The sequence below is a fragment of the Labeo rohita genome, chromosome 8 (genome assembly GCF_022985175.1).
Source record: "Labeo rohita strain BAU-BD-2019 chromosome 8, IGBB_LRoh.1.0, whole genome shotgun sequence".
Lineage (NCBI taxonomy): Eukaryota > Metazoa > Chordata > Actinopteri > Cypriniformes > Cyprinidae > Labeo > Labeo rohita.
Genome location: NC_066876.1, coordinates 7333740 through 7355647, shown reverse-complemented (window position 1 = coordinate 7355647; position 21908 = coordinate 7333740). Strand labels below are relative to the sequence as shown.

General features: G+C 29.9%; 1 protein-coding gene across 2 annotated transcripts in view; it reads left to right on the top strand.

The window, feature by feature from the left end:
- Window positions 1-21908, top strand: part of nr6a1a (nuclear receptor subfamily 6, group A, member 1a) — a 127806-nt gene that overhangs the window by 79851 nt on the left and 26047 nt on the right. The window contains exon 1 of one of the 2 annotated variants that reach the window (XM_051116642.1): window positions 18629-18761. The exons of the other annotated variant lie outside the window; for it this stretch is intronic. Within the exon in view, the coding sequence (XP_050972599.1) occupies window positions 18746-18761 (16 nt within the window). The 5' untranslated portion in view covers window positions 18629-18745. Of the gene's footprint in view, window positions 1-18628; window positions 18762-21908 lie in introns of those variants that run through there. 2 annotated transcript variants of the gene reach the window in all.

The window sequence follows — 21908 nt, the reverse complement described above, 5'->3', positions numbered from 1 at the left end:
TATTTTTACCTATTTATGACCAGGAAAAAATAATCCAGGCTGCAAAATGTCATGTGATTCACCTCCCTAAAAACGTAATAATATCTGTGAATTAATAATGACTGATTAATTCGTAATTATTAATTATATTTGTAAAAATATATTCTTACTGTAAAAATTCTACAATATGTCAAAGTAAAGAAGACTCTAAAAATATAACATACTTTGACATTTTTATGACGAGAAAAAAATAGTTTAGGCTGCAAAAAAATCATGTGGTTCAACTCCCTAAATATGTGTTAATATTTATGAATTAATTAATAACTCATTAATTAATAATTACTAATTTTATTTGTAAAAAAATATTTTTTTTTTAATGTAAAAAATATGTCAATGTAAAGAAGCCTTTAAAAATATCAAATAAATTGACATTTTTATGACAAGGAAAAAATTGTTTTGGCTGCAAATTGTCCATCCACCAAACGTCATGCGGTACAACCAACAGTGTCGTGTGGTACAACCAACATGCAGGAAATAAACATGTAAAACAGGAAATGATAGAAGAGACCCTCAAACCAGTATGTCAATGTAAAGAAGTCTCTAAAAATATCAAATATTTTGACCTGTTTATGACAAGGAAAAAATTGTTCAGGCTGCAAAATGTCATGTGGTTCAACTCCCTGAAAATGTAATAATATTTATGAATTAATAATTATGCGTTAATTCATAATTATTAATTATGTTTGTAAAAATATATTTTTACTGTGAAAATCATACAGTATGCCAATGTAAAGAAGTCTCTAAAAATATCAAATATTTTGACCTGTTTATGACAAGGAAAAAATTGTTCAGGCTGCAAAATGTCATGTGGTTCAACTCCCTGAAAATGTAATAATATTTATGAATTAATAATTATGCGTTAATTCATAATTATTAATTATGTTTGTAAAAATATATTTTTACTGTGAAAATCATACAGTATGCCAATGTAAAGAAGTCTCTAAAAACATCTGATAATTTGACCTTTTTGTGACAATGAAAAAATAGATCAGACTGCAAAATGTCATGTGGTTCAACTCCCTAAAAACATAATAATATTTAGGAATTAATAATGATTAATTAGTTTAAAAATATTAATTATGTTTGTAAAAAATATAATCTTTTACTGTAAGAATTATTATTTTCTTTTTAAACGTATAGATATTTTTACATTATTTTAATGCATTACAGCATATCACACTGCTGGACACGTCAGCTTCATGAAAGTATTGAGTCTGAACTGAATGAACAGACTCACACACACTCAGAGCAGCGCAGGTGTTTGTCTGTTTGACTCCTGGAGTCAGTAAGTTCAGCGGCGTGTTGCGTTTCTGAATGGACCTTTGCTTTAGGAATCCTGACTGAGGTGATTTATTGGAATGTGACCCAGGGCTGTTCCTGTGCTTGGGGTGGAGAGGTTAACCACGCACCGCCTCAGTCATCTGCATCTCTGCATTTGCTCTAATTTAAACCATTGTCACAAAACTCCCAAAACGCCCTCTATAGAGGTAGAAGATTCATAAATTAAAGAACTGATACAAATCTGTTGTTTAGAGCACTACAATAAGTCATTCACGTGCTGGTTTCGGTCATTAAGTTGAGTCTTGTTCTGATGCATCATGTTTTTGGTGAGTCACGGTTTTGGTGAACTCATTGAGGTTTTTTTTTTTTTTTAAAGTTCCCTGAGGCAAAACACCTGATTTCTTAACACCTTATTTAACGGTATTAACGGTAACACTTCCTTCCAAGTCATAAGCCTAACCCATAGCTAGAGTTTAACCGTATTGTTCTCTGGATTGAATGTATCTCTCTTCACGTCTCAGTGCAAATAAGCATTCAAGTCAAGCTTGCAGCAAAGCCTGGGAGGGACACCAGTAGCTTGGGGAGTGTCACACATCTCTGTGCAGTTCACTGCTGCCCTCTGCTGGATCTACTCACCAAGTGCTGACTTTTCTTTTCTTTTCGTCTTTTTGAACATTAACATTCACAACAGAATAAGATATTTTGACTACAACGATTAATCAAGATTAATCGCATACAAAATAAAAGTTTGAGTTGACCTAATATATGTGTGTAATTATGATGTATATATAAATACAAGCACATTCATGCATATATTTAAGAATATTTACAAGTATATGTATTTATTATAATTTTTATAGAATTTATATTATATAAAAATAAAATTATTTTGTACATAACATATTTCCCTTAAATATATACATTAATTTGTGTGTATTTATATATACATCATAATTACACACAGTACACACACTTTTATTAGACAAACTTAAACTTTTATTTTGTAAATCGCGGTAATCATGATTAATCGTTTGCCAGCCCAATTTTGACACAGTTTATTAAAAATTGAAAGAAAAACTAATTTTGATGGATAGATTATAATAGCTTTATACCATTTTTTTCCATTATTTTTGTCAAACATTTTTATTTTGAGTGTTCAAATTCAATTTTTAAAAATGTTACAATTATTAATACACTAAAAAGTCTGTGTTAAAAACAACCTAGGTGAAATATGGACAAACTCAGCGTTTGTGTTCAATGTTTTATTTAACTCAACTATTGCTTAAAAAAAAAACTATTTCTTGCTTAAAATGAAACCAAAATAGTTTGGAAGTAACATTTATTAAAGTGTTCAATATAATAACATTAATTACAAAGCTGAGTAATTAATAACTAAAGAATAAACTTTTTTTCTAACTGCTTATTAATTTTATTCATTTTAAACCAGCCATATAGTATTTTTTAAACAATAGTTGAGTTAAATAAACATTTCAAAACCCAGCATTTTTTAGGGTGTATGCTAAGGTAGAAGAAGGTATTTTAAAAACATTTAGAAAAAAACACTTCTCACACAGAATATTCTACACACCATGACACTTTATACCAAAATCCACTTTACTGTTTTGTTCAAATCTTTATTTCAGGACCTTATTAATTTTAGTGCTTTAAAAACCACTTCCATATCTCCCCTGTTTATTAGATATTTGTACTTAACTATAGGGCATAGTGGGGTAAGATGTGTCACTCGGTAAGTCCTTTTGCCCCTTGATATAGAAAACACACACAATTTGTTATTTCACTACATATAAAACCATTGTATACAGTAGGGTACAACAGGACTAAAAGCACCCCATAAGAAAAAAATGTGCTTTTCACTGCTCCCAAAGTGTATAATTGCAGAAAAAATATATATGTTTGTATTGAACATTTATGGAGCAACTGATTTTGTGTGAAAATAAATAAAAGTTGTTCATTTTGTTTAAAAATCCTATAAATGTATGAGGTGGCAAGGAGGGCCTTTTACCCCACACACATGTATTTTTTTAATAATGTCTAAGTTGATACTTGTTCAAATCAATCACTTTAGCAAAGTTTGTACTATTTTCTGCTTATTTTGATACATAAAAGAAAAAGTATACTGCTATTAAAATGTTAATAAACATATTTTAAAATACAGAAACAAAATCATTAAATTATAAAGATTCTGGAAGCAATGAAGGAGATCCCATAATAATTAAATATAGTAGTAACAACAAATTATATTTCATTATATGATATGATTAATATGTTTTTAAATATGATAGTTTTATTCTAAACATGGTGATTATCTCTAAGATGGACACCCAACATAATATATGATATTTACCATCTGAATCTAACTATGTCAACAAATGGAAAAGTCAGTCATCTATTAATTATCATGTTAATCATTGTGCCTTTTAGCCCCAACAACAGGGGTGCTTTTTTTTTTTTTTACCCCAAATGCCATACTTTTACATTTTATTTCATTATTTAAAAACTGCTGCTTTAATTATCTTAAATAAAACTGAAAATTATTAAGAAGACATTTGTCTTAAGATATATTCAAGAATTGTAGCGATTCTTATTTGCTACTTAAATCTAAAACATTTTTAAAAACATCAAATATTAGATCAAGTAAGCACAGAATCGACGCCACGCTTTTCTGCCATCTAGTGGTTAAGAAAAAAAATATTAAAGGTGCCTTTTGCTCCGTTGTACCCTACAGCTGCCTGTGATTATGAGATGCACACATAAAAAACAATAAGCAATTTTATGCTAAGATGTTTTTAAAATTTTACTTGGCAGGTAAGATGACTTTTGTGTTTAAGCAAATATAGATGTATATATGTTTTGTTGTTGTTGTTGTTGTTGTTTCCCCAAATTACTGTGAAATCAAGTATGCCAGATATTGCCTGTGGTTCAGCTAATGGTAGTGAATTTTGCTTTTAAAGCAGAAAAAACAAGTACAATGGTCTCATTTGTTTTATATTTCTTCAAGAATATGAGGAGGAGCTGGAAAAGTGAGTTCCACCAAAAGAAAATAAAAAAGAAAAAGAAAACCAACACTAGTGTTCTCTATTCTTTTTTTTTTTATTTGGTCTTCCCTTTTTCTTTTATTATTAAAAATAGTTTGACCTTCTATCATTAGCTCACCCTATTCTTTTTCTGTTCTATCTACTTTCTTTTTATTTACTAAAAAAGAGAAAAAAACTTGACTGTCCAATACTAGTGTTCTATATTCTTTTTTTATTCCATCTCCTTGTTTTTTTATTATTATTATTATTATTTAAAAATAGCTTGACCTTTTAACATTAGCTTTCCCTGTTCTTTTTCTATTCTATCTTCTTGTTTTCTTTTTATTTATTATAAGTAATAGCTTGACCTTGTAGCTCTCCCTATTCTTTTTCTATACTTGTTTTCTTTTTATTTACTAAAAAAAAGAGAAAAAACTTGACCGTCCAAAAACTATGTTCTATTATTTTTTCTATTATCTATCTTCTTGTTTTCTTTTTTTCTTTCTAACACTAGCTCTCACTATTTTTTTCTGTTCTACATACTTGTTTCTTTTTATTTACTAAAAAAACACTAGCATTCTCTATTCTTTTTCTATTTTTTACTCTTTTTTTTAATTACTTAAAAAAAAGAAAAAAATGACCCTGCAACGTTCTCTTTTTATTCTACCTACTTATCTTTTTATTTATTATAAAAAAAACTAGCTTGACCTTGTAGCTCTCCCTAATCTTTTTCTATTCTATCTACTTATTTTCTGTTTATTTACTAAAAAAAAGAGTAAAAACTTGACTGTCCAACACTAGCATTCTCTATTCTTTTTCTATTTTTTACTTTTTTTTTAATTACTAAAAAAAGAAGAAAAAACGACCCTGCAACACTAGCGTTCTCTATTCTTCTTTTTTTTATTCTACCTACTTGTTATCTTTTTATTTATTATTTAAAAAAAACTAGCTTGACCTTGTAGCTCTCCCTATTCTTTTTCTATTCTATCTACTTGTTTTCTGTTTATTTACTAAAAAAAAAGAGTAAAAACCTGTCTAACTGTCCAACATTAGCGTTCTCTACTCTTTTCTACTGTTTCTTCTTGTTCTCTTTATTTACTAAAAAAAAAGAAGAAACTTGACCCTCCAAAACTAGCGTTCTCTGTTCTTTTTCTATTCTATCTACTTGTTTTCTTTTTATTTACTAAATAAAATAGGAAAAACTTGACCCTGCAACAATGTTCTTTTTTGTTCTATCTTCTTGTTTTCTTTTTATTTATTATAAAAAATAAATAAAACCTTCTAGCTCTCTCTATTCCTTGTCTATTCTATCTACTTGTTTTCTTTTTATGTACTAAAAAAAGAGGAAAAACTTGACCGTCCAAAAACTACATGCTCTATTATTTTTTTAATCTATCTTCTTGTTTTCTTTTTTTTCTTATAAAAAATAGCTTGACCTTCTAACACTAGCTATCCCTATTCTTTTTTTCTATTCTACGTACTTGTTTCTTTTTATTTACTAAAAAAAACTTGACCATCCAACACTAGCATTCTCTATTCTTTTTCTATTTTTTACACTTAAAAAGAAAAAAACGACCCTGCAAAACTAGTGTTCTCTTTTTATTTTACCTACTTATCTTTTTATTTATTATAAAAAAAAACTAGCTTGACCTTGTAGCTCTCCCTATTCTTTTTCTATTCTGTCTACTTGTTTTCTATTTATTTACTAAAAAAAGAGTAAAAACTTGACTGTCCAACATTAGCATTCTCTATTCTTTTTCTATTTTTTACTCTTTTTTTTATTACTAAAAAAAAGAAAAAAAAATGACCCTGCAACACTAGCGTTCTCTATTCTTTTTTATTCTATCTACTTGTTATCTTTTTATTTATTATAAAAAAACTAGCTTGACCCTGTAGCTCTCCCTATTCTTTTTCTATTCTGTCTACTTGTTTTCTGTTTATTTACTAAAAAAAAGGGTAAAAACTTGACTGTCCAACATTAGCATTCTCTATTCTTTTTCTACTGTTTCTTCTTGTTCTCTTTATTTGCTAAAAAAAAAAGGAAGAAGAAACTTGACCCTCCAAAACTAACATTCTCTGTTCTTTTTCTATTCTATCTACTTGTTTTCTTTTTATTTATTATTTTTTAAAAAAGCTTGACCTTCTAAAACGAGCTCTCCCTGTTCTTTTTGTATTCTATCTACTGGTTTTCTATTATATATTATTAAAAAAAATAGTTTGACCTTCTAACAGTAGCTCTCCCTATTCTATCTACTTTTTTTTAATTATATATTAAAAAAAAACTTGCTACATATACTGCTCATAACTGGTACCAACACTTCCATATTTTTGCTCTTTTGTTGGTTTGCTTGCTCTTATTGTCCTCATTTGTAAGTTTCTTTGGATAAAAGCGTCTGCTAAATGACTAAATGTAAAGCTTCAAAATGTTTACGGACACTACAATAAGAAATCTTTTCCTATTTTTGACACTTGGAATGTGGACCCTTTGCTTTTTTGGTTTGTTTTTTGTTTTCCTTTTCAAATGACAAGTTTTTTTCCTAATTTTCTAAAAATTAATAATTGCTACATTTTATATAATGTAGCAACCAATTAATAACAGATGGAATTTGTAATGGGATTTTTTTTTCCATATTTTCAGTTGATTCAAATTGCACATGGACATGACACAGCTCACCCCGAACATACTGCACAGAAAAAGTCACTGAATGTATAACCTTGTTCAATGAGCACAACAAATCTGAAGTCTGGAAAGGTTCATGTAGACTGAGACCTATATGATTACCTGTATGATTTTCTCAAATTAAATGATTTAGTGAAATGATTTGTTGTCAGAACAGCACACCTTCATGAAACAAGTAATTTTAACATGTATGGTTACTTTATTTAATATGTTCCCCCAATTTGTATTTGCATTTAACTGCAAAATCTACAAGAAAAGAAAGAAAGTGACTTTTTTAAAACTTTAAACTTTTTTTTTTATATGGAAAAACACTTTATATTGATTCCTATACACACATATTAACCAAACATCTTTATGAAAAAGTTCATGGACATGTCATTTGTCATGTTAATATAAACCAATATCCATTCATACGAAACTATAGATAGATTCTATCCGCAGTCATTCATATACTGTATTTGTGATCTTACCATCTCATATCTCTCCTCTACAGGGAACAATAGTGTCAGGAGTGAACGTTACAATTCGATGAGCTTCAGAGATCGATCAGTAACCAAAGCCTTGAAAAGAGAAAAGGCAGGCTCGGTCGTAATGTAATCTGCTGCGTCCTAAATCCAATCTGGTGTGGAGTGGCCGTGACCCCACATACCTCAAGTCACTCATTCATCATTCACATCACAGCTTATGGAATAATTAGCAGCGTTCTGAAAAGATCAATTTTCTCGTTTCAGTTCTGGCTTGGTGCATTTATTCTTTTGTTTCTGTTGAATGTGTTTGGAGATGGATAGTTTAACTGGTGGTTTAGCAGTGTGTGCCTTGATGTCATCATCTATATTTATTTATTTATTGACCACTTGACAGCAATATTCCAGAGAGGACAGGAAATAAGGGCAAGGGGGAAAACGGGATCAGGAAATGTCAAGCCAATCTGGAGCCTGTTTCGCTTTTGAGCATAGTGAGTCAACGCATTGGCAAATGTTGTTTAGAGATAGATTAATATATCAGCTACTAATTGATTAATCTATCAGTATTTAGTCATTTTGAGATTGTTGGCCAATATCTCACTTGATTAAACAACAGCCTTGTCAAGGATAATACAATGTTTTAAAAAGGTATTTTAAAATTCGGTTTTTACATTTCCATCTCATTTACCATGCATTCCTGCTCGGTGAATATTGGCATCAGCTATTTAAAACTCCATATTGCATGACCTCTAGCACTAAATGTTTCTAATTCTAATTCTAATTCTAAAATAAAATAAAATAAATACATTTTTTTTTATATCTTTGAATCATTTAAATAAGTTGAAAAGAAATTTTTTTGGTGAAAAGATAAGAAATTTAGGTAACACTTTACAAAAAGATTCATTAGTTAACATTAGTTAACTAATTTAGTTAAGAACTAAGAAATTTAATTGTGTTAATTTTAGCATTTATTAGTGCTTTATTAAAATGACAAGTTTGTTATGATTAGTTAATGCACTGTGAACTAACATGAACAAACAATGAACAACTGCATTTTTATTAACTGACATTAACAATGATTAATAAATAGTGTAATAAATGTATTGCTTATTGCTCATTCATGAGAGTTATTACATTAATGTTAACAAATGACACCTTATTGTAAAGTGTTACTGAAGTTTACAGTAAGTCATTTGTTAACATTAGTTAATGCATTAATTAACATGAACTAACAATGAACAATATATTTTTACAGCATTTATTAATCTAGGTAATTGTTAGTTAAACATTTATGTTCATGTTAGTTCTCAGTACATTAACTAACGTTAACAGATAGAAATGTAAATTTTAATGATGTATTAGTATGTTTTGAACTCAATATAAACTAAAATTAATACATGCTATATGAATAATGTTCATGTTAACTAATATAGTTAATTCATGTTAACAAATGAAACCTTATTCAACCAAATAAGGTTTGAATATGAATATATATATATATATATATATATATATATATATATATATATATATATATATATATAAATATATTTCTTTCTGAAGTATATACATACATTACAGTTCGTATACGTGCAAATATTCTCTCTAACAAAAATAAATAAATAAATAATAAAAATTTTGACTTGGTCCTCAAAAAAGAGAATGTATGCAAGTAATTTGCTAATTTATTTTAACATTTTAACCCTTTTAAATTTAATTTAACCATATGGACACAAAAAAAATGTGCACTGAAAACCCTAATAAGTTAATTGGACTAAATTGATTGAGTAAACTCGTTGCCTCAATTTAATTGAGTAATGGAATCTTCCAAAACTTGCATATTTAAGTTTATTTAACTTGGCGGTTTTGTAGACTGTACTTAAATCATTCAGTTCAACAAACTTAGCACTTATTTAATGTACTTAAACGATTGTGTTCACTTGGTATTCATTTTTTTAAGTGTACTTATATATTTAAGTTAACTCAACATGAAAATGTAACTTAAAACTGTTAAACAATGTTCTTATATTTGACTGCAAGTCATGTCAGTAGTAGCACAACAAAAAACAAACAAAAAAAGCTCATAAAATGGTTATTGATAGTTAATAAAAATAAATAAAATTGAGTTGTTACCATTGTTGTGATTCACATGCTGAATGTTGAAGTCTGTGTGTGACTCACGCACATCACCCCAAATATTAAAAGATTATATAAACGCAGTTAAAAGCTTCTTATAGTGTTTATAAAAAAAAGAAAATCAGTAAAATTGTAAAATCATTAATTAGCATGAAAAACATTCATGATTTAATTACCAAAAACCTAATGATTTAATTAGAATATAGATCACCTTCTAAAAGCAATCTATTTATTACTTTTCTTTCTTTGAAATCAAAGAACTCTGATTTCATGCTGCATTGTTGCAACAACAGAAAGAAAACAATAGTAATATAAACAAAGTTCCAAGTGCCCAACCAAAAGTAACACTATTCACTATAATGGTGAGTATTTAAAAAAAAAAAAAAAAAAAAAAAAAACTTTTCAGGAAAATCAACATTAATTTATGAAGTCAGCTTATGTGATGTTCTCTCAAATATTTCAGTTGTATTGAAAATTCAACATTCAAGATGACTTTTTAAAATGATTTTTTTTTCAAATGATTAATCATGATTTTGAGCTCACAACACTTGAAATCTTAAGTTTATGCATTTTGATAGTAAATAAGTTAAATGAACTCATATTTTTAAGTAATAGGTCCAAAATGCAAAATTTTAAGTAATGTTTAGTCAACATTACTTGATTGTATAAGTAAAGACAGCATTAGGGTTTACAGTGTGTGACATATATACATATATTTATGTATATATATTTTTGAAAGAAATAATACTTTTATTTGCCAAAGACATATTAAATTGATCAAAACCGACAATAAAGACTTGTAAATTGTTAAAAAAAAAATGTGTTTTATTTACGTTCTATTAAGTGTCTTAAAAAACCATCAAGGTTTCCACAAAAATATTAAGCAGCATGACTGTGTTCAACACTGATTGTAAAAAGAAATGTTCCTTGAGCAGCAAATCATCATATTAGATTGATTTCTGATGGATCATGTGACACTGAAGACTGGAGTAATGATGCTGAAAATTCAGCTTTGCATCACAAGAATAAATTACATTTTAAAATGTATTAAAATAAAAGACAGCAATTTTAAATTGCAATAATATTTCTTTTTTTTTTTTTTTTTTTGTTCAAACTTTGAACTATTGTATTGGCCTAACCAGCCCAGTGTTATAGCAAAACTGGAACCACTAGCCTACAAATATCTCTAACCTTAAAGCAGACAATCTGTATTTTTAGAAAATTTTTATGTTTTCTTTCATAGTTTGAAATTAAAACTACCCATAGCCATGACAGAAACACTCATAACCTGTCCATATTGGATATAAACACACTGCCCATGATTCTGCTACTGTCCTCGGTTGACTGTGCTACATCAAAACAATTATTAGCAGGTGACAAATAGGACTTGGGTCATGCCAGTAACCCAAGAGTGACCCTACCCTCAGGCCAACCCGTAGCCCATGCTAGCACCTCCATCCCCATACAAGCTGACAGGAAATGCAACATACTTCGCTCAACTTTGACCTCGAGGTCAAAGCAGCTGATTATGCCATTCATCCTGCGCATGCTAAGCAGAAGGTTCAGGAAGGATACGGCAAGGTCAAGGGTGACATATGGCCTCTTCCCATTGGCTAATCTCCTGTTCATCAAGTTTGATCACCTATTAAAAATGACAAGCCAAGGTCAAACCCACACAGCGGATGCTTTTGGACCAAAGCTTGTGTGTTGTATTAATCCTCTTTTTAATGACGGCTCAATGATGCACGCAGACAAAAAATGCGCTTTCTACCCCCCGCTCTCCCTTGTTAACTTGGTGCACAGTCTCACAAGGTTAATATTGTAATAAGATTAATTACTCTAGCCAGTCTAATTAGATTTAAACTCAGGAGAGTAGCGTAAACCGTCTTTCTTTAAACACATGACTGAGTTATGCCGCCGTTTGAGGCGGAAAATGCTTTTGTTGTTGTAATGCGGTTCATAAGGGGAATATGACGGTTTCAATTGCACTTTATACACCAGGGAGTTTGAGAAGATGCATCAAGGTCATAATATTCAAACTTGATTCTTTGGTTTAATTGGTTCTATTGGGTCATTCTATAATTGTGGGTACAAGTCATGTCCGTGAAGCATATTTTTTATATATTTTCATCAATATAAAGCCCCGATGCTTAATTTTCGAGTACACAATTATATTTTTCCCAATCACACTACTATATGTTGAAAAAGCCATTTCTTTTGTTCAAAAATGATGTTCATATCACATACAACCCTGGTATTCAGCTGTCTGATTTTGTAAAGTTGTTCATTCTACAGAGTAGAATTTAAGCATGAAAATGACCTCAAATATAAATTGATTTCATAGTTTTGCCTTCAGTTAGATCAGGTTATCAAGACATTTGGGTGTGCACTTCAAAAATAATAAATGTGTTTGTGATATAACTTGTTTTATTTGTTTCCGAAAAACCATTGTCAGCTAAGTTACCCACTAGAAAACCCCCCTCAGAAAGGAATGGTTTGTCCCATTCTCACATAATTTGCACAGTATGATGATATTTCCTCTAGAAGCACATGGATGAAACACTAGACGTGATGTTCTCTCTGTTTCTCCTAATATTGGTTAAACTAGCAAACCTGTGTCAAGAGTGGATTAATTGACTGTCAACAGTGACTGTCAAGTATTATTGCTGCAAATTTTAACTAGACAATTTAACTAAAACTTTTGTTTATGAAAATATATTTCTAAACATACCATATGCTCAGTAGTTCTAGGCTTCCATGTTGAGTACAGGCCCAAAACACAAAAAATGTCAACTAAGTTACCTGTCAACTGTGTTACCCAGTAAAGGATGGTATTTTATGCACATATTCCTTTATGCACAGATCACCTTTATTCATACAATATAGATTGTTTCAGGTCATGCTACCTGCTATGTAAGGTCATGTTTGGGTTTTTAGGAAAAAGGAAACTTTTTTTCTTCACATTATCAAATTCTAAATGTACCCCTAATTATAGAATGAGCTTATTATAAACAGCATCAAATTACATAGAGACAAAAGTATTGATTGGATGATTCCACATTGATTCACTCACAAATACACATTATAACCGCACTTGTATACCATGTGTGGGGAAGTATTAGAACAATTTGATACACATATATATAGGGAATCTAGTATATAATCTAATTTATGGTTTAAATGTCTGCAGTTTGAGTGTGGCTCAACAAGCTTCATTCAGATTTAAGTGTATTCATGAAGTTTGGTTAGTAGTATTAATTCAATCTGGCCTCATGCTGGGCAAAACTGGCAAAACTCAGTGTGGTTTCCCTAATGCTGTTAAGTTCTTTAATTACAGCTAAAAAAGGTTTCGCTCTGGCTGAATGTACTAGTTCTGTTGCCTTAACTGCTTTAGTGGGAGTTTTATATAGTTACATCAAGGGCTGTCAGCATTCCTCCATTAAATTAGAGCACTGGAACAACACAAAATCCTTGATTGTATTTTTCCCATATCGAGTAACCGTCAAAATACCGGAAGTGGCGCATTCCACTATGGCTGGATATCTTAAACCCATTTAAAAATCATAATAAATCATAATACTATTGTGAATTCACAAACGCTACGATTAAATTAAATAAATATATGCGATGCAGGTGTAATATATGTGCTTTAATCATTTATGTGCGTGTAGGTTACGTACGTGCTTCTCTGATCGGCTGCTTTCACAGCAAACGTTAGCATTTACATGTGTGGAGCATCTTAAAACTCCATCTCTGCATGTTGTTGTGAGTCTGGTGTTATTATAACATTCACCTGGGAACGAAGCGTATGCTATTTCATCAGATTTGTAAGGTAAATCATTTATAAACCTACACAAACTCAGGAGAATACATCAATATGTTTATCAGTATGCTAACTGTTCATCGTGATTTCAAAATAAAAGCTCAAACACTTCACTCGTGAGTTTACACATTATGATGTCCACATATTCAAGAAATTACAGTGGCTGTAGCATTTCTGTTGCAAACAAATAGCCAGATATTAAAGATTAAGTGGACATTTAAATTAAATGTTGTTTAGTCAATATTAAACAAGGATTAGGAGTAAAGTGAACAAGGAGTGAACAAGGATTGGAGTAAAGTGTAAAAACAATCGTCAGGCGTTGGCACCCTCTGCATGTGCTTGATATAATGCATAATGTGCTTTAGCTCGATTGTTTATAATGTATTAGTATGTTTTTTTCACGGTTTTGTTAAATGAAACCGTATGATTACTTGATTTTGATACTTTATTTTAACCAGTTATAATTATCTCATTGCTGTTGGTATTGTTTGCTTGGGTCTGTTTTTATTACCTCAAAAAAAAAAAAAAAAAAAAAAAAAACGATCCAATTTGCCAATTAGCCTAATCGTCAGAATAACCCATTGAATACTCCATTACCAAAATAATCATTAGTGACAGGACTAGTTACCTCGCCAAAACTTGAGCAATCAGTCGTACTGAAGCCACTGAAGTTTTAGTATAGCGGATTTATCCGCTTTAGATGCTGAAATCGGTCCTGTTAAAGCCGAGGAGAAAAGCCTGTTGAGGTTTTCCTTGAAGGGTCTTTTTTAGGTCAGGTTGTGACTGAGAGCATATGGTGAAGACCCTCTTAGAGCGGCATTACTGCGTGGTAATCTGGGAAATGACACTGTCTGTGAATCGCAGTGGGTTGTGTGCTGGGAACATTTGTTGTGCTGTAATATCACTTCCTTTATTCTTTCCTTCACACGAAACATGTTTATGTTATCAAGGCCAACAACAGAATGCTTCTCTTTGCCAAATTGTTCCTTCCTTTACACTCATTTAAAATGGAAATCACAGTTTACACAAAAATGCCAGTTACTACAGTTATTTTTACTAGTATAAAATCAGAATGAATCATTATTGAGATCTTCTTTAAACCATGTCAGAATTGTATTGCTTTGAGTTTTGTGTTTTTATGTTTTGTTGAATTTTGATTTGTATTTTGCTTTGTTTTATTGATTTGTGGGTGTAGAGGTTTTTTTTTCTCTCTTTTGTTACATTTATTGTGTTTTGTTGTTGTTGAATTTTGTTTTGTGTTTATAGTTTTGTCAAATTTAGTTTATTTTTATTTTGTTGATGTGTTGATTGTTCATAGTTTACTTTTGTGTTTTAGGTTTCATTTGTTTTGTTTTGTTGAAATATATTTTATTTTTTGTTTTGTTGAATTAAGTTTATTTTGTTGTTTGTTTTGCTTTGTCATTGATGTGTAGGTGCTGATTGTTAATAGTTTAGTTTTGTGTTTTACCTTTTAGGTGTTTTTTCTGTTTTGTTGAATTTTGAATTTTTCTGTTTTGTTGATTTTTTTTTTTTTTTTTTTTTTTTTTTTTTTGTGTTTTTTGTTTTTTGTTTTTGTTGTTGTTGTTGTTTGTTTGTTGAATTTAGATTGTTTTGTGTTTTTCCTTTTGTTGCTTTTCATTCATGTGTGTGCTGATTGTTAATAGTTTCGTTTTGTGTTTTAAGTTTTATGTGTTTTTTTGTTTTGTTTTGTTAATTTTTGTTTTATTGCATTTTTGTTGTTTTGATTATTTTTTTTTTCAGCTTTGTTTTGTTTATTTTTTTGTTAAATTTAGTTTATTTTTTTGATGTGTGCTGATTGTTACTATTTTAATTTTGTGTTTTATGTTGTAGGTTTTGTGTGTTTTATTTTGTGCTTTGTTGAATGATGCTTTGTGTTTTGTGTTTGTGTTTTTGTTTTTAATTTTGTTGTTAATTTATTTTATTTTTTTGTTGAAATTGTTTATTTATTTAATTGCTCTTTTTTCTTTTCATTGATGTGTGGGTGCTGATTGTTAATAGTTTATGTAGTTTTGTGTTTTACCTTTTAAGCGTTTTTGTCTGTTGTTTTTATTTATTTATTTTTTTTGTAGTTCTTGTATTTTTGTTCATTTAGTTTCATTTTGTTTTCTTTTTTTCTTAATTTATTTTATTTTATTTTTTTTTTTTTTTTTTTTTCCTTTTCACTGTGTGTGCTGATTGTTAATAGTTTAGTTTTGTGTTTTAAGTTTTATACATTTTTGTTTTGTTTAATTTTGTTTTATGTTGATTTTAAGTTTTGGGTTTTGTAAAATTTAGTTTATTTTTATTTTGTTAATGTGTGCTGATTGATACTATTTTACTTTTGTGTTTTATGTTTCATGTGTTTTTTGTTGTTGTTGTTGAAATTTTTTTTTTTGCATTATGCTTTTTGTTTGTTTTTTGTTATTGTTTTTTTGTTTGTTTGTTTTGTTTTTTTGTATTTTGTGTTACTTTTTTGTTACTTTTTTTTTATTGATTGTTGATTGTTTATTCAATTCAATTCAAATGTGTTTGTAACTGATTGTTAATACAGTAGCTGTAGTATCTTTTGCATGTGGAAACTGTGTTTTTCATGGTAAATTTTGTAGTTAAAGTCTCTATTGCTCAGTCAGTCAGGTGAAAAGTGCATAAACAGTAAGAATATCTTTCCAGATCCAGTACATTCACTGTTGTCCTCCCATGCAGAGCATGTGCAACAGTCAAGGTTTCTAAATCAGGCGTTTGCTTGTTTGAGGTCAGACCCCAAGTCAATATTTAATGTTTGGGTGTATCTAATATTGAGTCATGTTTGGAAATGAGAAGGCATTTGATAACAAAAGGCACGACTGTGTCATTGTGATTCCTGAATGTACGCACGAAGATAATTAAATGCATTTAGCTTATGTGTCAGCACTAGCCTTAGGGTCAAACCCAGCCGTGCCGCAACAGCTGCAGCAGAAACTTGAACCTCCTCCGACTTCATACTCGACTACACCCGCCCCTCCTCACCTCTACATGACAAAGTCCAGCACAGCCCCTCTCCTCCTCCCTCACCCCCTTCCTGACTCTCCTGTTGCATTTGAATGTGAAAAGCCTCTTATGTGTGGCTCGGGGAGGGGGCGTCATTAGCGTTAGCAGAGGCTAATGCTATCATACGGGCTTGAACCAGATTGGGGTGATCTTCTCTTGGCTTGGGGTCCTAGAAACACCCATAATATATGCTTTAATATTAATTTAATATTAATTTAGAATGTTTTAGTTTAATATTGATTTAGATTGTTAAAGAACTATATTAATTTTACACTGGTAAATAAAACATGCCTCAGCCTACCTAATTTAATTCTAATTTAATTTTATATGTCATAAAATACAGGCCCTTTCAAAACACCAAATTGTGGAAGCATGGTATAATAATACCACAAATACCACAAATACACACACACATACACACACACACACACACACACACACACACACACACACACACATATATATATATATATATATATATATATATATATATATATATATTTTTTTTTTTTTTTTTTTTTTTATATATTGTATTTTTTATTTATGTACTGTATGGTTTATTTTACTTTATCAAATGTAGCTTTTTATTTTATTTTCATTGCGCAAGTACATCAAAATCACTTAGTTTTCCAGTAGTTGTTGTATATAATGTAGTTGATTTAAATATTTAAAATAAAGAAGGGACATGTAAAAATATAAAGAATATATATAATGTTAAAAAAAAAGGATATAGCCTCAAAATTATAAGTGTATGTGCACAAATAAAAAATTATGAACGATTTAAAAAAAGTTAAGAGAAGAAAAATAAATATTAAATATACATATGTATAAATAAATATAAATATGTTTTATAATATTTAGGTATTTTAAATATTTAAAATAAAGAAGAAAAGATGAACAAATATAAAGAACATATGAAAACATAAACAATATATTTAAAGTTAAAAAAGGACATAGACTTAATATTGCAAATGTATGTGCAAAAATAAAAATTATTAACCATTTAAAACAAATTAAAAGAAGAAAAATAAATATTACTTTATGTATTGTGTTTTGGTTTATACAATAATACCATGATAAAAATTCTTCCACTGGTTGTTGTATAATATTTAGGTATTTTAAATAATTTAAATAAAGAAGAAAAGATGAATGAGTATTTAAAAAAACATAAAAACACAAATAATAGGTAATGTAAAAAAAAAACAGAAAAAAAAAAAGTAAAAGATGATAATAATAATAATAATAATAATAATAATAATAATAAATAATAATTTAATAATTAATATTACTTTTGGTATTTTTATATATTGTATTTTAATTTTTACAGTAATACCATGATAAAAAAATACATAGAACATCATAGTATTACCATCATGATAGTTTTTCAAAATGTGGTATGACCATGGTGGTATGATTTTTTCTTTAATATTAATTAATTAATTAATTTATTTATTTATTTGCATATAATAAAATAAAAACAAAGTAGAACATGAAAATTTATGCTATTACCATAATGGTGGTATGACCATATTTTTTATTTTTTTTTTGCCTTAAAATGTATTTATTTATTTGCATATAATAAATTGGAACAAAGCGGACTTTAAATTACATAGTATTTTTAAGAAACCAATAATGATTTGATCAATGCCTTTTTAGTTCTTTAGTGATTAAATGTACAAATATGAGGATTGTGCAAATGACTTGTAGGCCTATCACTGAATCTCACTTGGATGTGTGTCTGTATATCACTAAATTTTAACACAGGATAACATGATGTAGCTTCAATCAGCATGGCTTCCAGTTAGCTGTTGTGCTTCAAGCTTAGCTTGCTTTGACAACAAAACAGCTCAATTTAATCTGTCCTTGCGTTGGTTTGCAGCCTTTGACCGTCCGTGCACTTCTGCTGACTTTGAAAGAAGCGAACGAGAGAAAGGTAGAGCGAGGAAGGGAGGGGGCTTGCATTGTTCAGCAGGAGGGTAAAATAGGGCTATCAGTTCCACTCAGATAACCCCCCGCGTTGCCATTGGCCCTCCGGCCACACCGTGACCCCTGGGGCCTGAACTCGGCGGTCATGTGACCGGGCTGAAACTGACCAGCAGGGCTGAAGCTGAGAGGCGGATCAGTGAGAGTCAGAGCACAGGAGAGGAGGGAGCGAAGAGAAACAAGAGGAGGACAAGGGAAAGAGAGTCATGAGGCCTACGCTGTTCCTGAGGAGGATACATGTATGAATGGATGACAGGGAGACCAGGAGAGACATGAGATGGATTCGTGGGAAGGTAAGAGAAAACGGCAAAAAGGGAAGAAAGAGAAAAGTCATGCATGGGAGGTTTGTTAGCAAGGCTGTGCTGATTTCAGATTAATTATGTATCTAATTAACGCTTCTGAAAGGCAAACCTGCTAAAGCTAACAGCTGTAGAAACAACTGGACTGTACATTTTCTCCTGAAACATCAAAATCCTGTTCATTAGATGTTAGTAAACCCAGTATCATTATCAGTATTTCATTCGTAATAGCTTCTAGGCCCATTTTTAACTTTAAGTCAGGCAATTCTAGTTATTTTAGCTGTATGAAAACAGTGTTTTCCTTCTTAATGTTGCTGCTGTTTGTTAGTATTTATTATCTTAATCATAAACAAACTGGTCTGTAGAGCATATGATGAATCATATGTATTGCATATTCACCAAACAAGGCATAGTAATTGCTCATACATCGAGTTTTAAGTCAGTTTTATTTCGTATCTACAGAGAAGAAGCCTGTTTACTGTAGGATGTGACTGTAAATGCAAATGTTATGTAGATTGAAGCGTGGTAAACAATTTCTAGGTGTGTTTATTCAATTGACCTCAGTAAATCACCTCAGGATTGAGTTTGCAAAACTATATTTGGCATTCAAAGTCTATGTTCATACTGAGATGTTTTGCTCCGCAACGAAGTCGTTTAGTTTGCATGTTATGCTGTTTTATGTTCTGCAAAGCATCGTCCGTCCGTCTTGCGCCATCCAGCTCGTTTTCTTCGCTCAGGAGTTCGGTTGTGTATTTAGTGAGTTTATGGCGATAGTGTGTGTGCTCTGTGGTATGCGGGCTGTGGCCCATCTGGAAAAGGTTTTCTGTGCCGAGCAGGCAGCTGTCTTCATGCGATGCGAGCGGGGGTCAGCGAGGCTCCACGCTCATCTGGTTAAACCCCCGATACATTCGCACAACCCCCACGCAACGCCCCCCGCGTGGGTTTATCACTGTAGCCCAAACTTCACCCCTCAGAGCTTGAGATTTTATCAGTTTGGCCACATAATTGTATCTCAGCTTGCTTTGTAATGATGATAGACCTTACCTTAGCACTACATCATTTAAGCTCAAAAAGCATTGCGTCTTAAATCGGTCATCGGGCGGCCTTGGACTTTGACACCCTTTAGCAACTCCTTAACAAAACTGCTATTATAAAATCAATATCTTCAACCCCTAAAATGGCAGCGTGTGAGAATCGTTTCATCTATTGTTCCTCAAGCCTGTTTCGTTAACAAAAACACGAGTGTGAAGCGCATGTTAAACGCAGACGCGCTGGCTACTGAATAAATGTGATATTAGCTTTCTGTCTGGCCTGTGTTAGTTTTAACTCGAATTTTGAGCCCACCAATGACCTTCCTCAAAAGCTGGTGTGAAAATGCGTTCATATAATGATGGAAGGTGTAAATGGCTCTTCCAGTGTGTCTCTCTCATTTGCTTATTTCAGGTGCTTTCATAAAAACCACCTTTTGATTAGTGAACGCCATTCAGAAAAGGTGTGATCTTGCCTTCAAATTTGAATAGTTAAAGTACCCGGAGGCTTGTTTGGGAATAAATCAATCGTAGCATCTTGCATCTTTTATGTGGTTTGCTTTTAGGCTAATTGAAACTGCTTTAAAAAAATCTTCACACATTTTTTAGTCTAAATGCACACATATAAGCATCTAAAAAGCAATTATGAAGTAGTTTCAGAATTTTTCAAATAAGATTCAATGGTGTGTTTCAGAATGAATTGAAAACCTATGCTGGTTTTCATGTTGGTGCTTTTATATAGCATTATGTTTAAGCCTGATTCGAGTTTAAATATATAAGCTAAATATGCAAACACTTTTATATGTAGAGGCAATTAGTGATCATGTCTGTGATTAAATCAGCCAAGCCGGTTTAGGCTGGTTTGAGCGAACGCATCAGGCAATAATCACTCTGTTACAGTTAATGTGTTTGTTCTAACAGCAGCCTTGTGAACAGTTAATACATATTAATAAAATAAATTAAAAACGCCTTTTTAGTAATGCTTTTAGTATTAAATGTAATACATTAAATATACATTTAAAAAATAGTTACAAATATTATGTTACATTATTTGGTACCATTATATCCACTGCTTTTAATTTTTTAAATAATAAAATAACTTGAAATGGCATTTTAATAATGCTGTTAGTATTAAATTAAATTGATACATTAAATGTAAATTTAAAGAATACTGTAAAATATTATATTATAATATAATATATTATTTGGTGCCATTGTATTAGTCATTTGCCACTGTTTTTATTTTTTTTTTTTTATATAAATAAATGAAAAATGGCATTTTGTTAATATTATTACTATTAAATTAAATATGATCAATTAAATGTACATTTAAAAATACTTAAAAATAGTATATTACATTATTCGGTGCCATTATATCAGCCATTAGCCACTGCTTTTAATTTATAAATAATAAAATAACTTGAAATGGCATTTTAATAATGCTATTAGTATTAAATTAAATTTATAAATTAAATGTAAATTTAAAGAATACTTTAAAATATTGTATTATAATATAATATATTATTTGGTGCCATTGTATTAGTCATCAGCCACTGCTTTTAATTTGTTTTAAATAAGAAATAAATGAAAAATGGCATTTTGATAATACTATTACTATTAAATTAAATATGATCAATTAAATGTACATCTAAAAATACTTAAACATATTATATTACATTATTTGGTGCCATTATATCAGCCATTAACCACTGCTTTTAATTTCTTAAATAATAAAATAAATATAAAAATGCCATTTTAATAATGCTATTAGTATTAAATTAAATATGATGAGTTAAATGTACATTTAAAAAACACTTAAAAATATTATATTACATTTTATGGTGCCATCATATCAGCCATTAGCTACTGCTTTTATTTTTTTAAATAATAAAATAAATTTAAAAAAAAAAAAATTAAATGCTATTAGTATTAAATTAACTTAAAAAAAATAAATACAAATAATACAATAAATCCCATTTTGATAATATTATTACTATTAAATTAATTTAAATGTACATTTAAAAAATACTTAAAATATTATGTTAAATTATTTCGTGCCATTATGTCAGCCATTATCCACAGCTTTTATTTTTCTTAAATAATAAAAGAAATT